Raw genomic sequence first — 22,069 nt, forward strand, 5'->3', positions numbered from 1 at the left:
ACTACTTCTTGTATATCTGGTTCCACTAAATCCAACATAGTAATTGTAATGTCTCAGGAGAAGCACATTCTTGACAGGCTTTCACTTTTGAATATGCACAGTGCTGAGGGACATAAAAATATCTTGTTCAGCTAGAATTGGTATACCTAGCCCTGAAAAAAAACCCTCACTAATTGTTGGCAATCATTCAAGAAAGGGAGAAACTGGACCACCATTCAACCATAATATCAAAGATTTTGGGGGGTGGGGGAGGGGTGTTCCTTTCTAGTAGTGTGGTCATTGATGGAATTGAAAATGATTTTTTTTTTCTGGAAGAAAGACGTTTTTAAGTTCTAGGCAGTACTTTAAATCACCCAAAGGGTGCCAACACTAGCCTGTTTGGGCTGGCCTCTAATGTCCATTTCAGTTTTAAGAAAGGCTTTTATGGTGAGTCCAGGACCAGAAACACTGAAGGACTCTGTGGAAGATCTCCTTGCATCTAAAGCATCTCCATGATGAGGCATTCTAGTTTCCTGGAGGGCGTTCCTTGACTTTTCAGAAGTTTATTTCCCCAGATCTAACAAGATGTCAACAGATTCTATACTCTAAATTTTCCTGCACGGATGACAGAACACAGAAAGAATCTCAGGAGAAATGGAGACTGCAAGCCAGCCGGAGGGCTAACTGGTTGAGCAACAAAAAGTACAAAGAGCCTCATCTTAATGCCTTAATTGTCACTCACAAGGTTATTTTTAACTCACTGGTATAGAATATTGTATATAGAGGCAAAATAAGTTTAATTTTAGATACATTGGTATAGAATTCAAATTTAAGATTATTCTCCACATCCTATATACACTCTAAATGCAGGGTTATATCCATACAACTCAATTATAATACAAAGTTTACTTCCAATACTTTGAAAGTGCTATTGCAGGCTGTTTAGGACAAATAAGTTATACAAGTTAATTGTTAGTTGATCAAATCATGATAATATCAATTACTAGTCTATTTTTATCACAAGAATATACATCATAGGTGCAACAGAGATATCATTCTATAGAAAGATGAGGTAAAATAGTTAGATGAGGTCTTCAAAAACCTCAGAGACCTACAGAATATGGCATTTAAAAAGTTTTATTATGTTAAAGATTCATTGACAACGAGACAGGTTAACTCCTGGCAACACCCAGCCTACCTCAAAGTGGATGATGAGCATCAAATGGAGATGGCTTCAAATGTGGCAAATTAGCCACTGGGCAAAATGTCTTCATTTCTACCACATACAAAATTCTGCCTAAAAAGGGTCAAGCTTACATGCAGGCAGAGTCGACATGCAAACTCTGCCAAGAAAAGGTAAGCAAGTCCTCAACGGTTTCTGTCTCACAAATATATCTGTCAGATAGATATATTGGGCCAGAAGGCTGAAGATGATGTTCCATCATTATAGAGAGTTTTGGGTGACTGCTCAGGTAGCAAACTGTCTTTGTCATCTTCTCATTTGGGAAGCTAATAACCTGAACTCCCTGTCTACTCTGATGGTGTTGAAGACCAGATAACAATTAAGCTTAGTTGTTTAGGGGTTAAGATGTTTTTAGGTGCCCATCATCCTCTTTGAGGTAGGCTGGGTGTTGCCAGGAGTTAACCTGTCTCGTTGTTTTTTAGGTCTAGATAGATGTTTTAAGTTGATAATGACAAGTGTGATGGAGATTAATTTACATTCAGAATTTTAGACATACCAAGATAGGAAAGATGTTTTTTTCAAGGCTGTCAAATACAAATAGCCAAAACACTAAGAATGTAATATTTATACAATTCCTGATTGTTTCATGATTCTTCTTGCTATAGGTAGTTTATTGTAATAATATAAAAGTATATGTAAAAAATAAAATAATAAAAAAGTACAAAGAGCTGTTGAGATCTTGTTTCTCCTACCACTTGCTATTTAGGCTATATAAGCTTCCATACAAATTCAGCTCTTGAGATACCATTTCTTGTAGCATCTAAGTGCCATCCTGGCAGAGCAGGAAGACAGTATCACCAATAGAAGCTATCCTGCCTCATCATCACCACAGTTCTGTCACCCCTTTGCCTAAGCTGGGGCCTATTGCTATCTCAGGTAACCTGTGTAGCTACATCTTCTGTCTTTACAGAAGGTATCTCCAGCCAATGATTTCCAGAAAAGTAGCAATTACTATTTTGCTTCATGTACATGTTTCACTGAGTTAAAATACTACATCTGGGGGTGTCAAGATGACCCACTGGGTAAATATACCTGCCACCAAGCCTAGAAAAGAGTCCTATCCTTGGAAGAGAAAGGACTGTGCAAAGCTGTCCTCTGACTACTAGTGCACGGTGGCACTCCAACACATACAAATTAATAAAGAACTGAATCCTTTTAATAATGCTTGTCTCAAAAAAATAATGTTTGTCTCAATTAACCCATCTAACTTCAAATTCTTCTTAACTTTTAAATTGAAAATAAGACGGCTTCAGTGCAGAAAGAAATATATTTTGGTCCTTATCAATTACGTAAACATACCCAAAAGACCCCCCAAAAAAAAAAAGTCTCCAATCTTGTCTTAAAAGTGAGCTGCTTGTAGACAAGCTAATTTTCCACACACTTGCTTTTTAGTCTCATATAATAAAGCACCTGCCTTGATAAATTATTATTAGGCATGACAAGGTCCAAAAATAATGATTGAAAAACTTTACTACCTTCTCCTTTAAGGCAGGCTCATTATTTTAAATGCAGGGCCTGTAATTGTTGGCAATGGTGATAGGTTCTTTTGATTAGATCCAGTTTACCACTTAACAGAGGTGGTCATGGGGGGGGGTTTCTCCCCTGCAAATTTCATGTTTCTGTTTGCTTTTGGAAGATTAGTTTGATCTTTATATTACTTTCATCAAAATACTTTTGTCATACTGCTAGCTGCATGTTTGAAATCCTAGGTTACGTGATGTAACAGTCCCAAGATAGACTAATAGTTTAGTTCCTTTTAATTTCTCTTTTTAGTATCTTTTCATTGTATTTGAATACTGTCCACAGAAGCAACAAATGACCTATTATGTGAATATTGGAATGTGTAGAATAGGTCAGAAAGCATTGCACTAAAATCCTGTTGGTGAGTGACTGGCTAGAATATGTCTTACTAAAATACTGGAAAGAAAAAACTAATAGGCCCTCGCTGTTAGGTAACAAGACCAATGTGAAACGTTTGTCTGATAAATACCATGTAGCTATAAAGAACATAATAAAAAGGACAACTGCCCCACAGAAGGACTTATTCTATAGTGACAAGAACAAATACATGTTAAAAATAAACATGGGGGGCAGTTGGGTAGCTTTCTTTTTGCTCTTTTGGGTTATAGATACTTATTTTCATCGGGAGGTGGTTATAAGTTATTACTGGTCTTAGACAGAGAGAAAACTAGGTTGGACTAAGGGATGTCTCTCTTTTCCTTTATCTTTCTTTCATAAGTAAGGACATAAGAGTTGAAAAGAAAGAAAGGGGGATATAGAAATATTAAGGGAGGATAGAACAAAATGTAGATTATTGAATCTACTCCTCAACTCAAGGCCTTAATTGTTACTTACAAATGAGGTTATTCTTAATTCATTGGTATAGAATTATGTATATTGATGCAAATCCTGGTCATGCCAAAAACTAGTCTAATTTTATCAAAAGAATATACGTCCTAGGTCTAACAGATAGATATAATTCTATAGATACATATGGTAAAATAGTTAAATAAGGTCTTAAAAATCCTCAGAGACCTATAGAATATGGCATTTAAAGATGTCTTTATTATTTATTATTCTAAAGATTCTTTGACAACAAGACAAGTTAACCCCTGGCAACCCTCAGCTTACCTCAAAGAAGATGATCTGTATCAAAGAACCTCCTTATGAAGTTGAATTCAAATATGACAAGCCGCTGAACAAAATGTCTTTGTTTCTGCCCTAGACAGAATTCTGCCTAAAAATGGACTAGCTTAGATGCAGGCAAAGTTGATGGCTGAACTCTGCCAAGACAGGGTAAGCAAGTCCTCAATAGTTTTTGCTTTGCAAATATGTCTGTCAGAGATATTGGGCTAAAAGGCTGAAGATGATGTTCTAATATTATAGAGAGTGTTGGGTGACTGTTCAGACAGTAAACTGTCTCAAACATTTTTTCCTTTTGGCAGCTGCCAACCTGCAATTCTGGTTCACTCAGGTATAGAAGTTTTATACCTTCTCAAGTCTCTGATGGGGTTGAAGACCAGATAGTTTAGTCTTACAATTAAGCTTAGTTGGTTAGGGGTCAAGATGTTTTTAGGTCTAGATAGATGTTTTAAGTTAATAGAGATGAGATATGATAGATATTGATTTTCATTCAAAAATTTAGACCGGACAAGATAGGAAAGACGCTTTCTTCAAGTTTGCCAAATACAAATAGCCAAATCACTATGAATATAATGTTTATATAACTCCTTATTGTCTCATGGTTCTTCCTGATATATGTAGCTTATTTCATTCATGTATAATAATATAAACAAATGTATATGTTAAAATTATTTAAAAAAGAAAATAATGAACACAGAAGAAAACTAATCATCAAAGGAAAATTAATACACATTCAAATATGATTGTTGGGAAGAGAGTATTTTCTTTCAACCTACAACTTTCTGTAAATATATATTGATTTTACATTAGGAAAAATGCTGCCCTTTTGCAACAGGCTTCCCCCAAGGAGTGTATACTGTTTTGGTACTTGCAGGGTACGCTCCGCAATAAGAACCACCTCACACTGTAATGACCATTCTGGTCCATTTTTATCCATCCTTTTCTCTCCTGTTCTATGTTCTCCCTCCTTTTTCCCTTCTGTCTTTCTCTTGTCTGATCTCTTTTTCTCCTTCCCTCTCTTCCTTTCTTTTTTTATGTGTGTGTACATCCATGGGTGCTCATATGTGCAGAGGCCAGAGATCAACGTCAGGTCTCTTTCTCAATTGCTTTTACACCTTATTTTTAGTATCAGTGTCTCTTGAGAACCTAGAATTTTAGATTTTGGCTTAGATTGTCTGGCCAGAAAACCCCAGGGATCTGCCTGTCTCTGTGTCCTGACTAGTCTTTTATGTGGCTTCCATATATCCAAACTCAGGTCCACTCTTATACAGTACACACAAGACCCACTCAGCAACCTCCACAGCCATTAAGACATAGGCGATCAAGACATGTTGTACCCTACATTTTCACAGCAAGTTAATCTCTAACATTGTCAAGAACTTGGTAATAGGACTTAGTTGGTGACCAGATTTAAACCTGGCTGGATTTTTGTTAATGAGCATGAAAACTGGTAGGCAACAAAGGAAGCTCCACGGGGGCAAGCTGAGAGACACCTGGACTATAGACTTGTTCATGAACTCTAAACAAAGCATCCATACCTCCATACCTCCTTAACTTGATGTCTGTGGGTCTCTTTCTCTATGTATACATGTAGGTTCTTTATCACCAACATTCCATGTTTATATTTTACAAGTAACTCTTCAGTTGTTGTTTAAAGTTTAGTTGTTTAGATAGATTAATTATCTGCTACCAATTTTTGATACCACACTTAAAGTTTTTCAAGTTTGATTAATCTATTATTAATATACAATGTATCTGAGGTAATGGATTCATGATATCATTGAATTGCTATCTTTTCTAAAGTCTTGGACGGGCAAAACCTGCTGTTTTATATTTTATATAAACAGAATATCTAACTAAGCATAAAATACTTAATTTTCATTTCCACCAAAATAAGCCCAATAGAGCATTGCATGCAATTTTTGTTACTGAGATTTCTGACTTTTAAAACTTACTTCGATTTTTCTTTTTTCCCTATTTATTGATGATAGGTTCTTTTTTCACACAATATATTTTGATTACAGTTTCCCCTCCCTTGACTCCTCCTAGTCTCTCTCCCTTCCCCTCTCCATCCACTTCTTTCCTGTTTCTCATCAGAAGAGAACAGACTTCTTGGAGATCACAACCAAACAGGACAAAATAAAATATAGTAAAAATAAAACAAAAACCATCACATCAAAGTGGGGCAAGGCAGCTTCACAGAGGGAAAAGAGCCTCAAGGGCAGACACAAGAATCAGAGATCTATTCATTCACAATCTCAGGAATCCCATAAAAAAATACTAAGCTGGAAGATACATGTGCAGAGAACCCAGTGCTAATCATATATAAATTTTACTTCTTTAAAAAGTTTGTTCTTTGGCAATTTTATACAATCTGGTGACACGCACTTGTAGTTCTCTCTTTTTCCCTTTTCCCACCCCACATCCCTTCCCTTTCTCTGGTAAATCCCCATCCCACTGTCATGCCTATCTATTTTGTGTGTTAAATAGTTCCCAAACACTTGGAGGTTATTCTTTATTCCTGTAGTTTAAAACTAGAAGCAGACAGTCTAGTCAATCTGAAGTTCGTTCCTCTCATATCAATTGTCACTGGCTTTTATTCTATTTAAAATTCTATTATTCTCTTTAAAAAATACTCAAACTATGACACCAGCCAAGGACAATACGGGAAGTAAACGTCGAACCCCTACCCAGATCTAGCCGATGGACAGGACATTCTCCACCGTTGAGTGGAGAATGGGGACTGACTTTCACATGAACTCTGGGTGCCCCATATTTGACCATGTCCCCTTGATGGGAAGGCCTAATGGCACTCAGAGGAAGGATAGCAGACTACCAAGAAGAGACTTGATACCCTATGAGCATGTACAGGGGGAGGAGGTCCGCCTCAGTCACAGTCATAGGGGAGGGGAATAGAGGGAAAGCGGGTGGGAGGGAGGAATGGGAGGATAGAAGGAACAGGATAACAATTGAGATGTAATATGAATAAATTAATAAAATATTAAAATTATAAATAAATAAATAAATAAATAAATAAATAGAGATGATGGAAAAAAAATACCTTTCACACACAAGCCAGACCTTTGTTTTCCATATTTTCTTCTTATTTTTCAGTAAGAAAAAAACCTTCTCTAACTCGTTCTTTCTCAAGGTCTGGTACAAACTCTCGTGGAGGTTTTCAAGGTCAGCCACTTTTTCTGTGATTAATATAGGTTTCAGTTTTCTGTTGAAATATCAGCTTTCTAGTGTGCTTTATGCATTTCCCTCATCACACAATCCCTTTCTTTAAAGACATATAATTACTCTCATCTGTCACTCCCCTAATATTTCTTCATCTCAGCCTGATCTTAATCCCCGACTCTGTTGTTGTTTTTTGTTCAGTTTGTATATGAGTTCGCCATCTTCGGATGCCTTTCCCACTCTTTTCTTACCCTTTTGTCTTCAGGTGACTTCTTCGCCCAATGCCTCCCGCGTTTTCTCTTCAAGTGTCTGGCACTGAACTTAAGTTGGATAACTGAGCTTTAAATTAAATAAGTAGCAATTAATTCAATAAAACCCCATAGTTTTAATTTTTTGTTCTTGTCTTCATCTCCTTCCTCTGCCTCATCATGTTGTTGTTTTGTGAGACATGGTGTCCCTATGCAGCACCCCCATTGGAACTTGACTGTGCTCTCAACACTGACCTTAAACTCATTCACGTGCTTTGGTCTTCCGATTTTGCAGGACTGCAGGTATCTGGCAAACTCACTGTTCATTAATACACTTAGTGTCTATTTGTCCTTTGGTTCTGTTTCTTGAGTTCAGGTAATAGTTCATTGTCAGACCTAGGACTGCATAGTATATTGATAGAAGCAGCATGCAAATCAGGTCCTTGGGTATAGCAACTTTTCCATATAGAAAAGGGACATGATTTACTGGGACTAAATTCCTGCCTGTGCAAAAATAACCAATAGAATACTTGCCTATCCCCCTGTCCATTACATAGCTTTACCTGAGGGTCCAAAGGAACCGACAAATAAACTTCATCCTCACATCTCCTCTCTGTCTACTGGATCAATAGGAACAAAGGGTGAAGAAGAGAACACACCTTTGAGAGAGTGATAATCTGGGGTTCCAATATAACGTAGGGATTGAATGGCTTCCTTTCTTGTGGGGAAATGGCTCACTCACTTTATACTATTGACATTGATTTTATCAATCATTTTTAAAAAATTGGAATCAGACATAGATTCTTCTGAACTCTTTTTAGTTTCTGTCATCATCATTGTCATCATCATCATCAGGAAGTTTGTATTTCTCTGTTTTTTCCTTCATTTCCAACAGAAGTTACACAGTATACTGCTAGCATAGTTCCATTTTATGGAAGAACTAAAACTAAACAAAAAAATCTTCAGGTGTAACTTTAACAAAAAATACCCTTTTGTGAGCAATATGACAAATGGAAATATAAGTTACACTGGGAAAGGCAGCTGAAGCCATTATTCTTTTATGGAGTACAAATGACCACATTTTGACAATTTTCCCTCTTTTCTACTTAATATATCCAGAGTTGGCTAGAGCAATGTGATGGAAATACCACAGGGCTCAAAAGTCTCTCTTCCCCACAAAAGAGTAATACCTTCCATGTGTCCCCAGGTTTCCTGCTAAAAGACAATTTTATTATTTAATATTTATCAAACTGCTCAGCACTGTGTACTCTGAAAGCACATAAAAATATGCTCCCTGACCAAATCTTTTCCATGGGCATGCAAACCCCACCAACAGACAAGCTCACAACAATTCTGTAGTTTGGATGAAGAATTGGACAGCAACCACATCAGGAGTTACAAATATATAAGCCCAAAGGGGCCAAACACAATGTTACCAAGCAAAGTTTTAGTGACTGAGTATTAAATTCATCGAAATAGCACCCATTATCACAAATAAATGTTCTTTTAGATTTTTGGTACTGATAAAATGACTCTTGATAGCTGTTCATTCTGTACTTTAGGTAAAGTTATGAGTTCAGAAAAATGCACATCAAACACAAGAAATCCACAAGAGAAGGGGGACCATGCAAAAGTTACATGTAGCAAATTTACATGTATCGTCTACATTTACGTAGAGGGTAGAAATGGTCTAGGCAACCATAATTTGGAAGTTCTCTAAATCTCATGCACATCTAGATCTGGAGTTGCCTACCATAGATATTTGATAACAATGGCAATATCCCTGTAAATTATAGTTTACCCTGAGTGACAGCAACAGGAAATCCTTCATTTGGTCCATTTATTAGCTGTGAGGTGAGCCCGATTATGGGTGAGAGCCATGATGAACCAGGGACACTGTTAATGCTTCATCTCAGTGCTTGCTGTGTTTCTTACTTGCAATGAGATAATAGTGGAGATAGTAAAATGGAGCTGGGCTTGTCATAGAAAGAAAAGCCCAAAGGAAGCATCAAATATAGGAAACATGAGCAAACTGGAAGCCGAGAAAACGATAACATTTTGAGTTCATGTCCTTGAGGAAGGAGCCTCATCTACATCTAGTGAACTTGGGGGATGTCTTGATTGTAGGCTAGTGGCCTGATAACTACCAACCTATTTTATAGGATGTTTGTTATTTGGCAAACACCCAAAAGAATACAGAAACCCTCCCCCAGTGAGAATTTCATGAATAAATCAGTCATGTGAATGTGGTTAGTATAACTCTGATTTCAGAACCCTGCCTCACTCCAAATTTGGCAACAAGATGTAAGTCCTCTGGTTTGTGGCAGTAAGCACACCCGGGGCTGCTCCCTGGGCTCAGGGCTGGGAAATGGGGTGAGGTAGAAGTACCTTCTGTTTGTGACAACATCATTCCTCATCATTTTCTGATTTCAAAACCAACTTTGGGAAAATTGACTTTACAATTGCATTTTGCCAAAAAAATTTTATCTATGATTCCCCAGTCCTTAGCACTTTCCCCTCATAGTTCTACAAGATGTAAAATTTGAGTCAAAGAATTCCTTTGAGTTCCCACAGAAATGGTGCCAGTTAATCTTTTTTCCTTCTGTTCCTCAGGAAAAGTCCTTGGCTCGGCAATAACATGCCTTCCTTGGCAATCTTGAGCTTAGAGATTTGAAAAGCTCTCGGTTTCCATGGGGAAATGGTTGGCTCTTAGGAGTCCCTTTTCTTCCACCATACAGTGTGGAAATGCAGTTTAACCCCTTATCAGGAAAACTGTCTAGGTCCCTTAGAAAATCTTAACTCATGACCACTTCACCCCACTTCCTCCCAGAGCCAGCAGCAATGGAGAAGCACCTACTCCCCTTCTTACTGCATAATGAATCCAACGACAGTTGAGAAATGCTCTGCACACTGTAAGAAGCAGTGTTTTCTCATGGTCTGGATGCTCATAACACTGAAACTGCTTCAGGATATGTGGCTATATAGTTTGAATGTGCAATGTGCTCACAGGCTCATACATTGCATGCTTCCTTGTCCTAGGTGGGGATGCTATCTGGAAGGGGATTCCAACTTTATGAAATACACAGTTCTGCAGGGAGTAGGCCATTCTCTCTGCTTACCGTCTTTGTTCTGTCACCTCGTCCCACATGAAGGAGTGAGGCTACAGGATAAATCCTTCTCCCAGGTTGGCTGCTCAGGGATTTTGTTACAGTGAAGAAAATTCTGCCTAACACACAAGCCTTTTAATTACCCAGTAATTTTATAATAATAATTATATTTTTATTATAATTACTACATCATCATCATTGTCCTCATCATCATCAATTTTGTTCATGCTGGAAGCTGATTTTCCTGAAGGTTATCATCATCAGAGAGATTTTGAAAAAAATTGTTTTCCTGAAATCTGTTGTTCTCTTAGAAATAGCACAGTATTTTGTCCTATTCTGGTAAATTGTTGATGTCTAAGAGTAAAGGAATATCCTACTGCCATCAATGTAAAATGCTACAAATAAGTTAGATGGAAGAATTGAAACAAAAAAATCAAATAGCATATAACATTTTTTTAGTATCCTAGTCCTCAGAGACCTCTAAACAAATCTAATGAAAACTGACTTTTGTGAACCAAATTAGTCAAGAGTATAAGGCCAGGTGTATAAAATCAATAAAATATTGTATTATCAATAAGGTTTATTGCAAAACGTATTTCCTTTCACCATTCTCTCTAGCCTTTTATGCCAGCAGATGAAAATTGTTTTTTCATATATATGGTGGGACTTTAATCAGTCCTTCTAGGCTTAAGGGAAACCCTCAGCTCTTCTTAAATTGTTTTCAGTGTGATAGACAGATGGCCAACTGACATACAGCCAACTGTTAAGTACTGTTATGTACTGGTTCTCTCTAGGTATCCACCATCTCTGATCTCATGGGAAAGAAGAGAAATCCTGAAATTTCCAGAGCTTACCTTCAATGTTAATGTAACCATGATATTTGAATAATTTACAATAAAAATACTTAGCGATGTATTATTTTTACATCTGACAAAGGTTTAATATCCAAAATATATAAAGAACTCAAGAAATTAAACACCACTAAACCAAATAACACAATTGAGAAATGGGACTCAGAACTAAACAGAGAATTCTCAACAGAGGAATATCAAATGGCTGAGAAACATGTAAAGAAATGCTCAATGTCTTTAGTCATCAGATAAATGCAAATCAAAATGTCTCTGAGATTACATCTTACAACCAGCAGAATGGCTAACATCAAAAATTCAAGTGACACCACATGCTGGAGAGGATGTGGAGAAAGATGAACACTCCTTCATTGCTGGTGGAAAAGCAAACTTGTACAACTACTTTGGAAATCTATCTGGTGCTTTCTCAGAAAATTGGGAATAGGGCTTCCTCAAGACCCAGGTTTCCACTTCTTGGAATATACCCAGAAAATGCTCCACAAGACAACAAGGACAATGCTCAACCATGTTCATAGCAGCCTTATTCATAATAGCCAGAACCTGGAAACAGCCTAAATGTCCCTCAGTGGAAGAATGTATAAAGAAGCTTTGGTACATTTACACTATGGAATACTACTCAGCTATTAAAAACAAGGAAATCCCAAAATTTGTGGACAAATGGATGGAATTAGAAATGATCATACTGAGTTAACCCAGAAGCAGAAAGACTCACATGGTATATACTCACTTATAATTGGGCACTAGCCCAAAAGGCATGTCCCATGAAAGTTTTCACTTACCAGGATATTGGGACAGATGTGAGGACATCCCACTGGGACTCTAGGTAAGACAAATATAGATGGGGAAATAGAAGGACCTAGAGTGTTCTAGAAACCTACAAGAAGAACATCATGATGGGTAGATTGGGTCCCAGGGGGGTCTGCTCAAACTATTGCCCTAACCAAGGACAGTACAAGCAGTAAACATTGAACTCCTACTCTGATCTAGGCAATGGACAGGACATTCTCCACAGTTACGAGGAGAGTGGGGACTGACTCTGACATGAACTCTAGTGCCCCATATTTGACCACCTCGCCTTGGTGGGGAGGCCTGATGGCACTCAAAGAAAGAATAAGCACTCTACCAAGATGAGTCTTGACAGCCTATAACCATATAGTGGGGGAGAAGGTCCCCCTCGGTCATAAACCTAGGGGAGGGGAATAGGGTGAAAGTGGGAAGAAAGGAGGAACAAATGGGAGGATACAAGTGATGGGATGACAAATTGAGTTATGATATGAATAAATTAATTAAAAAACTGTGAGGTGTGTGTGAGAGTCCAGAATTGAGTGAATCTTTAGGAACTGTTGTGATCCTAAGTATACAGTGATCTCTCCTGAGGTTTTGCATTTATTTCCTAAGAGATATAAAGACATAGTGATCGGACAATAGATTTTCAAGAGGTCTGTTATCCATCCTTGTGTTAGTTTTTAATAACTGGACAGAACATCTGACAGACGCAAACAGAGAGAGGCAGGGATTACTTTTGGCTCATAATTGAAGAGACATAGTCTATCATGGTAGGAAGGGCATGGCTCAAGGCCATGGGAGTATACATCATGGCTTGTTATATTTTATAAAACTGAGAAGCAAGGAAAAGTTGACATGGAAGTGGAGTTGTGTCAAATTGTCAATGATTGTACCAACTCTCCTATTCCCATCAGCCAGGCTTCACCTTTTAAAGCTTTTACAGTTTTCTTGAACAGTGCAAATCAACCAGAACCTGCAGGGGAACATTCCATATCCACCCTGTAGTGTGGATTCTGCCCTAGTACCCTATAGGCTTGACTATTTATTGCCTTATGCAAATTGCAATCAATTCAACTTCAAACATTGTATCAGTTTCAGCACTGTTCAAAAGTCCAAAGTCTCTTCTGAGACTTACGGCAAACTCGGCTATGAGCTTCTGTAAACGTCAAAAACCAAGCTGCTTACTTCTGACATACAATAACACTTGATTCCAGAAGGAGAAAAGGGAGGATGGCAGGGGAAGTTTAGACCAACAAAATACTGAGACCAAAGCAATACTGAGACCCAGTCAGTGTAGGGAAAATGCCAATCCCTACAGCTTCCTGGAGAGCTTGCTGAGACCATCTTCTACAGATCAGCTGCTAAGCGCACATGGCCTCTCTCTTGGGATGGATCCTCGCAGTAGCTTCAGGTTTTCTTAGACATTCTACACTTCCTGTATTTCCAACACCCTTGGGTCTCCATTCCAACATATATTTCACCTTCATGTTGTCACACACAGTTTTCTCAGGCTCTATGAAAGGGACTCTAACTCTCCTACAAATTGTTTCTCCTCAGTGCCTTTCTGGAATCTTGGTATAATTTTTTGATTCCAACTCTTACATTATGGCTGCCTGTGACATCAAGAGCACTATGTAGATGACAATGTTGAATTTTGATTCTAGGTTGAGATATAGCCTGGCCCACTTAGTTCCTGGCTATAGTTGCTAAGTGCATGTGTGACTGAATTTTCTTAAGCAGATATTTTCAAGGAAAGCTCTCAGAAGTCCTGAGACATTCTGTATTCAGGATCCACTTTTTTTGGGGGGGGGGTACTTTCAAAGGTATTATTCACCATAAATCAGCCTGAAGAAACCTTAAGAGAGCAACATCCCACTTCTCCTAAGGGGGGGGGGGCGGTTAGATAGGTTTCTATTTATTCTCTTGGTCTACAGATGCTTATTTTCATTGGGAACTGGTTATAAGTTATTATAGGTCTCTTAGAGACAGGAAACTAGGGCTGACTCAGAGATGTCTCTCTTTTCCTTTATCTTTCTTTTGTAGGTAAGGAGATAGGAGCTGAAAAGTAAGAAAGGGGGATATAGACATATAAAGGGAGGATAGAACAAAAGGTAGATTATTGAATCTACTCCTCATCTCAAGGCCTTAATTGTTACTCACAAATAAGGTAATTTTTTAATTCAATGGTATTGAATTTTGTATATTGATACAAATCATGGTCACGTCAAAAACTATTCTATTTTTATTACAAGAATATATATCCCAGGTCTAATAGACAGGACCTCTTTTTTATTCTAGGTGTTTTCCTTTAAAAATGAATGTTTTTAATTAAACATTTTTTATTTTTTACATATAAATTTATATTATTACACATATATACAATGGACTACCTATATCAAGAATAACCATGACACAATAAGGAATTATATAAATGTTACATTCTTAGTGTTTTGGCTATTTGTATTTGATAGCATTGAAGAAGACATCTTTCCTATCCTGGTGTATCTATAATTCTGAATGTAAATCAATCTCCATCACATCTTGTCATTATCAACTTAAAACATCTATCTAGACCTAAAAACATCTTAACCCCTAAATAAATAAGCTTCATTGTAAAACTAAGCTACCTGGTCTTCAACTCCATCAGAGACTTGAGAAGGAATAAAGTTGATTACCTGGCTATTCCTGGAGTACAGGTTAGTAGCTTTCCAAGTGAGATGACAGAGACAGTTTGCTACCTGAGCAGTCATCCAAAGCTCTCTATAATGTTTGAGCATTATCATCAGCCTTCTGGCCCAATATATCTGACGGACATATTTATGAGGCAGGAACTATTGAGGACTTGCTTACCCTGTTTTGGCAGATAGATATGATTCTATAGAAAGATAAAGTAGGATAAGGCCTTCAAAAACCTGAGAGACATGCAGAATATGGCATTTAAAATGTTTTTTTTAAAAAAATATTTTAAAGATTTACTGGCAATAAGACAGGTTAACTCCTGGCAACACCCAGCCTACTTCAAAGAGGATGATGAGGATCAAAGAACCTCCTTATGGAGATGGCTTGAAATATGGCAAACAAACCACTGGGGGAAAAAAATCCTCATTTCTACAACAGACAGAATTCTGCCTAAAAAAGGGCAAGCCTGTATGCAGGCGGAGTTGATGGCCAAACTCTGCCTAGACAGGGTGAGTAAGTCCTCAATACCTTCTGCTTCCTCACAAATATGTCTGTCAGATATATTGGGCCAGAACGCTGAAGAAGATGCCCCAACGTTATAAAATGAATGTTTTAAAAATTGAGTTTCAGTTTTATATTCTGAAGTTTTGACAGATGCACCCTTGCATTAAGAGGTCATTTCTATTGTTCCAATACAAAGTGTGTGCTAATCATTTCCTCCAAATCTTTCTGCTCTTTTACTATAAATCTAGATAAAGGCTCTGAGTAAAAAAGCTGTAACTTGTATACTATGCTGCCTTGAACTTTCCTCCACTAAGCAACTTAGCCCGTTATTTCTGCATTCGGGCTCGCTCACATTTTCAGTACATGGGTGGTTGCTTTGCCAGAATGTTTCCTGAATATCCCTTAGTTCAATTACTGCTGCTTAAAACCTCATGAGCCTGGCCTTTCTGTCTGTATTTCTGTCAACATTGTGGTCTTCTGTACTCCCACCAGAAAGGCGTATTAATTTCCTTGTATAGCACTCCAGGGCTTCTGTGCCTTGCAGCTCTAAACTCCCCCACATTTCTTCCAGTTCCAAAGGCTTATGAACATATATGGTCAGGTTTATTAAACCCTCACCCTACTTTTACTACTAATTATTGGTATTAATTACTTTTTTTGTTCAAAATTCCCAGCAGAAGTAGGTTAAGGGAGAAAAAAATTTATTTATTTTTTTTTGTTCATAGGGAGGGTATGCTCCCCATATAGTGGAAAAAGTTTGCGGGCTGAAGTAGATGGGTTTGTGACTACAGACTTTGCCACATCTTAGAAAAGCAAGAAGTGGCGAGAGTTTATGACAAAAGTAGGACTGATATGAACCATGATCTACTGTCACCAGTCAGGCCTCATTCTGAAAGGTTTATAGCCTCCATATACAATAGCTGGGGACAAGTGCACAGGAACCTGTGGTGGACACTTAACATCTTAGTCATGACATGGCTAAATTATGAAATTCATATTTTAAAATGGCCATTTAAAGAGAGTGGGTTTTTGCATATATACTTATAAGTATATCTAAATAATTCATAGAAGAGTTGGTGTTAAGCTTCCTCATTTATTGTGATCAAGCACCATGCAGCTAATTGTTAGGATATTCTAAGTACAACTTAAATGCCATGAGAAATTGTACTTGAAGTGATGGGTAATAGCCATTGATTTAAGAATACAGCATTGTTCGGGGGACAACTCATAGCGCCCTCAGAGCAGACCCATCAGGTTCTGCAGTTCATATTGTTCAGCGAGTGTTAGAAGTTGGTACAAGCTGTCCTTCGCTTCTTCACAAAGCCTAAAAGGAGATGGATGATGTGGGCCTTCTGTGTCTGCTGTGATGTGATTATATACTTTTATTTCAATGTCTCTCTCTCAATAATTACTTGTTATCAGTTTCAAGGTAACATGACTTGGGATTATTTCAAAGGGGCAACTGCATATGCTCATAGATTACCAAAGCTAGCTGGCCTAAGCTCTGTCTGTGTCAACAGACTTTTATGATTCTTATAGCTGAACATTTGTTTGGTCCTGGCAGTTGAAAAAGAATTATAATAAATAGCCTGCTAGAGTCTATACTTGAAAACACAAATGTCCTAGTGAATATTGTAAATAGAAAATGTCCCACCTGTTTGAGACGTTTGTGAGACTATAGTGGTCTTCAGCTCTACTCTGCATGATAAATGATCATTCACAATGTGTTGGATCAAATGCTAAAGGCAAGAACGTGCCAGGAAAATGGTTCCATCTTTGATTGGCATTCGCAGCTGACTATAGAGATACCCAAGCTGATCTCATTATATACCCCTTACAGATCTATAAAAGGTGCAAGTTATGGAATTTGTTTTATTTTTCCTTCCTGGTACTCTGATAACATCACCCCCACAGGCAACATGATGGGGAGTCTTTTCTGCTTTTGCTAATGAAAATAATTGCCATGCACTGATTTTTATTATGGCATAGTTGTTCTGGGGTAAGATATAAACTTTAAAGTAAAAATCAATCAAACTAAGTTGTTTATATTTGACAAAGGAGGCTTTGTGCAGATTCCTAAGGTTTCTTTAAGTTTGATTTAGATTATAAAATAGGTTGAAGTTAACATCAGTACCTGGTTTCTTGGGGAGACTGTAGAACTTATCACCATCAGATTGTCTTCTGGCTGCCTTTTGTTGGAACACTGTAAGAAACATTGCACATGAAGATTATTAGATAAAGGCATTTAAGAATATGAAATACTCCCATGAAGGCCTCCACAGGGCAGAATGCAACATATCATTATCCTTAGTAACAATATCTGAATTGTATTCGTTTTTTGAGTACAGAGATTATTAAATTTGTAATTTCCTCATCTGTGCAGCTTATCAGTAATTTTGGAAAGCCTTTTCTTTAGTCAGAGTCCTGCGATGTTGGTGGGATGCTTTCCTAAACTGGTTATATCAAGCTCAATCCCTTTTGATATCAAATAAAGATAAAAGCTCCATTTGGTTCAAAGTGGTATGCCTGCGTGAAGAATCCATTTGCATAGAAACTACTCAAACTGGCTTGTGGGTGATAAGCAAGTGTAATCATCGTTTCTTCTTAAACTCAAGAAAAGCTCACTGTGCTCTGCAGATGTAATAATAAAAAAGGCACTTTACTCTTACGTCATCTACCCAGACCTCAGCCCTATTAAAGCAGCTTGTTTGAATTACTTCATTATCTGAGGAGTGCTTTGTTCTCATTTATTATTTCTCACATGAAATTCTGGGAATTAAGTCAGCATTACTCACCCTGTTTTGCAGATGAAAGGTAAAATTTAGTGTTTAATATTTATTAAGCACCCACAAAGTTCTGGTTACTTTCTGGTACTTGTTAATGAAATAGACCTGGTCCTTTCCTCCTTTACTTTTGGAAAATGAGCATCCGGAGTTACATTTATTTTTATGGGCAGTCTGAATTATGGGGTTTGGGAACTTGGAGAGGCCTGGGAGATTTAGTCCAGCCTCATATGTTTATAGATGAGGAAGTAACCAGCTTGTAAAAGGGCTAAGTGAATTTTGAAATGATCCCAAAGTTGTCAGCTGAAAAGTGATTTAGACTTAAGCCTTGGCCTTTGGTCTATTGCTGCCTCCTCACAGTGATACCGTGTCTCCAGCTTCCTAAGTATTCCCTTTCAGAGCTGGGGGAGGAGGCGGGGGGCAGTGACAGAAACGTGGCTGCCCTCTTGTTCTTCTTGGCATCTCAGCAGGAACTCCCTATAAAATGGAACTGAGGCACATAGGAAGACAGCTGCCTGGCTCTCGGCCACTGTGACCCGGAAAAACACCTCCGTGAGGACCATGGGCTTCCGCTGTGGCTTTTTCTTCTGACTAAACCCACTCTTACATCAAGGCCATCTATGGAGCTAATCAAGAATACATATATATTTTTTTAAATTTCTAGAACAAATGTCCCAAATCAAAGTAACGTTTATCAAACACAATGTTCTAGGTGATGTCAAGAGAAAGATTGTTTTTTTTTTCCCACGTCCTCAGGAGAAGGGAATATACTGCCAATGATGGTGCATGTGTGGGTGCGTGTGTGAAAATGACACGTGTAAGGTAACAACCTCGTACAAGTCTGTTGTGTTTTTCCTGAAAAAAAAAAAATGCACTGACAGCTGTTTACCATGTGACGACACTTTAGATTATTAGATCTCCTCCCTAACCCCACCCTCATATTGTACTTGCTGTTTTCGTCATTAGTTCTAGTTCATCTTTTGTGTTAACATACAGTGAAGACAGGCAGCCTGTGCTTTTTCTAATATTGTTAAGATGTAATGGAGGGTGTCTAAGTCTGAAAAACTGTAGTCTGGCATCATGAATATGGGAAATGACTTTAACTCAAAGGCAAATGCAAACAATAATTTCTCCAATTAAACAGTGCATTACCTGTGAGTTTTATGGATTCTGCTGAGGTTTGGAGCTACAGAGCATTTGCAAGCTGACTTTTCCTTCCAGCTTTCTTGGTGTGAATTTGCTGTAAATCCAATTTACCCTGGATGCTCTTTTGGAGTCCTTTGTCCTGGCTACAGATGTTTGGCCCATGTGATATGCAGTTAATGCTGACCTTCAGTTACTGTGCATTAGGGTGACTTCTCTAGAGTTGGACCAGGGTCAACCTGGGGTCAAGGGTGGACTGCTGGGGTGGGTGCTGGTGTGAGGAGATGGTGATGACAGAGCTGTAGGTGCAGGGTGGACAGTAGGTGACAATGCCAAGTCCTCTAAACATCTAAACTGCCTTAGAATTCCTTACCTCACTACTAGCTGCACCCATGTCATTTCCCTGTGACTTACTGATGAGTTTCACATATTTAGAAAAATTTAGATTTTAGTGAATAGTCTTCTCAAGGCTTTTAAAGTTCAGAGGCACTTTTCAAATACAACATAGCCACAAGGAAAGACCTATTTGTTTGTAACCAGAGGGCTTGGACTAATAAAAAAATTAGAAATTCAATTCAAAGAGCAGTTATAGTTTTTAAAACGCACACTGGCAGTCCTTGAATTCTTGGACAGCATTGTCACGGCTACATTTTACCTGGTCAGTGTTCAAAGAATGCTACCAATGCAATTGTGACTTGTCAAATTGGCTAATCTTTACCCAATGTAATCGTATTTGTCCCCAGTTACCTGCAGTTAGAATTTTTAAAAAGAAAGATAAACACAGTATTTATTTTCTCATTATCTTTGAACACGAAAAACCAATAAAGAAAGAAAAAAAAAGAACAAGTTTTGAGGTTTAAAATAAGTCTAAACAATACAAATGTCCCAAAGGACACCCTCATTTACTTTAAATATTGGTAAAAATTGAGGTCTATGAAAGTTTCTCCAGAACAGAAATGACATTGAATGGAAAAAATTAGCATAGTATTAAATATTCAAAAATGTTAAGCAAAGCAGAAGTAGCAGAGGAAGAGAGGGTGAAACAAAACAAGTTCACTTGTACAATTTGTCTTTCCAGACTGTTCTGCAGGAACATTCCTAGTGTCACCCTCATTTATCGTCTCCTGAGAGCAAAAGAACTCAGAGTGCCCCTACCTGAAAAAATGGACAAAGCACCTTCAGCACTATTGTTGTGTGGCTAAGCTGATAAAAATCTGGGCGCTAGCAAATGTCATCCATGAAAATTTGAAATACAAGTCACAAACCCCATGATTCTTTCTGCCCATCACAAGTGAGGGGCGAAAACAGACACACTGTACACTGTGTCCTGAGCTTGCAGGTGATGGTCTCCTAGAAGGGAGTTCTTTAATATATGCTTGACAACTTGTCATTAGATTGACAACTACACAGCCCAGCACTGGATACACAAGGGCCAAGGTTTCGCAGGTAGATCAGTTTCCAAAGCTTTCTACATTTCACTGTGCACATTTAGACAGAGGTCAAACATGCTATTAGTGCCTACAGATGATAGAGGACAGAAAAAGAACAAGAGTCAAGACTCAGTTCTTGTCACCCTGTTTTCCCCATCTGTTTCCTCACTATGTGCTTGCTGTATAAAAGCTAATCTGAAAGAGACAGAAAAGGAGAAGGAAACCAGTACCAACAGCCCTTTTCTATAGGTGTCAATAGAGGGAGAGAACGCTGTAACCCCATAGGCAATACAAATAGCCTACCACTATATACAAATAGTGGTAACCCCATAAGTGGTACCAATGACTCATCTGATGCTTAGAGAAGATATGTAGCCTCCATAAGAGAATGCAAATACTTTGATAGTTTGAAACCATTTCATCGTGCTGACATTCTGACCTTAGTTCCACCTCATTATCTGGACTGTTTATCCAACACAGGTCACCATATTGGAACAGGAATGTGAATATGGTCATATCTGCCAAGCAATATGAGGATCTTTCACCTGGCAGGAACATAAATGCTTAGGCAAATGGAAACTATGCTTTTGTGTCTGGGGGAGAATGCGTGCCTAGTCACCAGCCAGTGCACGCATAGTCATTAGTCTTAGTATATTTCCTCTTAAGACTGGCAGAGACAGAGTAGTAGAAAGCACATAACTCCCTGGAGGGAAAGGCCATGGAGTTGAAATACAAGGGTGATATTCACAGATGCTTAGCTTCCTCAAGGGAAAACACTCCTTTTCTTTCCAATTTGTAATAGAAACTTGAGCTTTATCGGTAGGTTACTGTGAAGATCGTCTCTCCACAAAGGAAATCTCACAACCAATTATTTCCTTTATTTCATGCAACTTAATGGGAGGGGGCGGGGTTAGACAACAAACATTTTAGTTGACTATTTATTTTAATTTAAACAAACAAGAATATCTCTACTCTAAGTAGATTTCCTATTTAGGAAGCTGGTAAATTCTAGAAGACAGGGTGTTTTTGATTGACAGTTTGAGGCCATCATGATGAGTGTATTAGCCAAGGCTACATGCACCCCTCAGTAGGCATATCTAGCAGTTGCCAGGCAAGCAACATGTATGGAACACCTGCTGCTTTCCCAGCAGTATGTTGACTTGTTTTGGGCCATTTCTGTTCTGTTAGAAATTGTTATACAAGAGTGAATGCTAATTGAGTAATAACCCAAGTAGTCTATTTTTTTTTTTTTTTCATTTCAAAGATAAATGGCTTAAGTGGTAAGGAAGCCACTGGAAGCTTTCAAAACTATTAGAAGTTTACTTTTTGGTTTATCATTGGTAATTATCTAAATGGGATTTTTTTCCCTTCCTCTCTCTGTGTCAGGAAATGTTTTCATAGTAGGTACCAGTGGTGTCATGGTTTTGTTTCTATATATTTCATAGGATTATAGGATCTGATTCTCTAAAGTCTAA

At 38.0% G+C, this 22,069-nt stretch overlaps 1 protein-coding gene and 1 long non-coding RNA gene across 2 annotated transcripts in view; one reads left to right on the forward strand and one right to left on the reverse strand.

The window, feature by feature from the left end:
* Nucleotides 1-22,069, forward strand: part of LOC127206697 (uncharacterized) — a 196,895-nt gene that overhangs the window by 122,593 nt on the left and 52,233 nt on the right. The gene's annotated exons all lie outside the window — the stretch shown is intronic.
* Bank1 (B cell scaffold protein with ankyrin repeats 1) overlaps nucleotides 1-22,069 on the reverse strand; it is a 254,947-nt gene that overhangs the window by 14,641 nt on the left and 218,237 nt on the right. The window contains exon 11 of the mRNA XM_051166054.1: nucleotides 17,373-17,441. Coding sequence (XP_051022011.1) covers nucleotides 17,373-17,441 — 69 coding nt within the window. The remainder of the gene's footprint in view (nucleotides 1-17,372; nucleotides 17,442-22,069) is intronic.

This window comes from Acomys russatus, chromosome 23 (genome assembly GCF_903995435.1).
Source record: "Acomys russatus chromosome 23, mAcoRus1.1, whole genome shotgun sequence".
In the NCBI taxonomy this organism is placed as follows: Eukaryota; Metazoa; Chordata; class Mammalia; order Rodentia; family Muridae; genus Acomys; species Acomys russatus.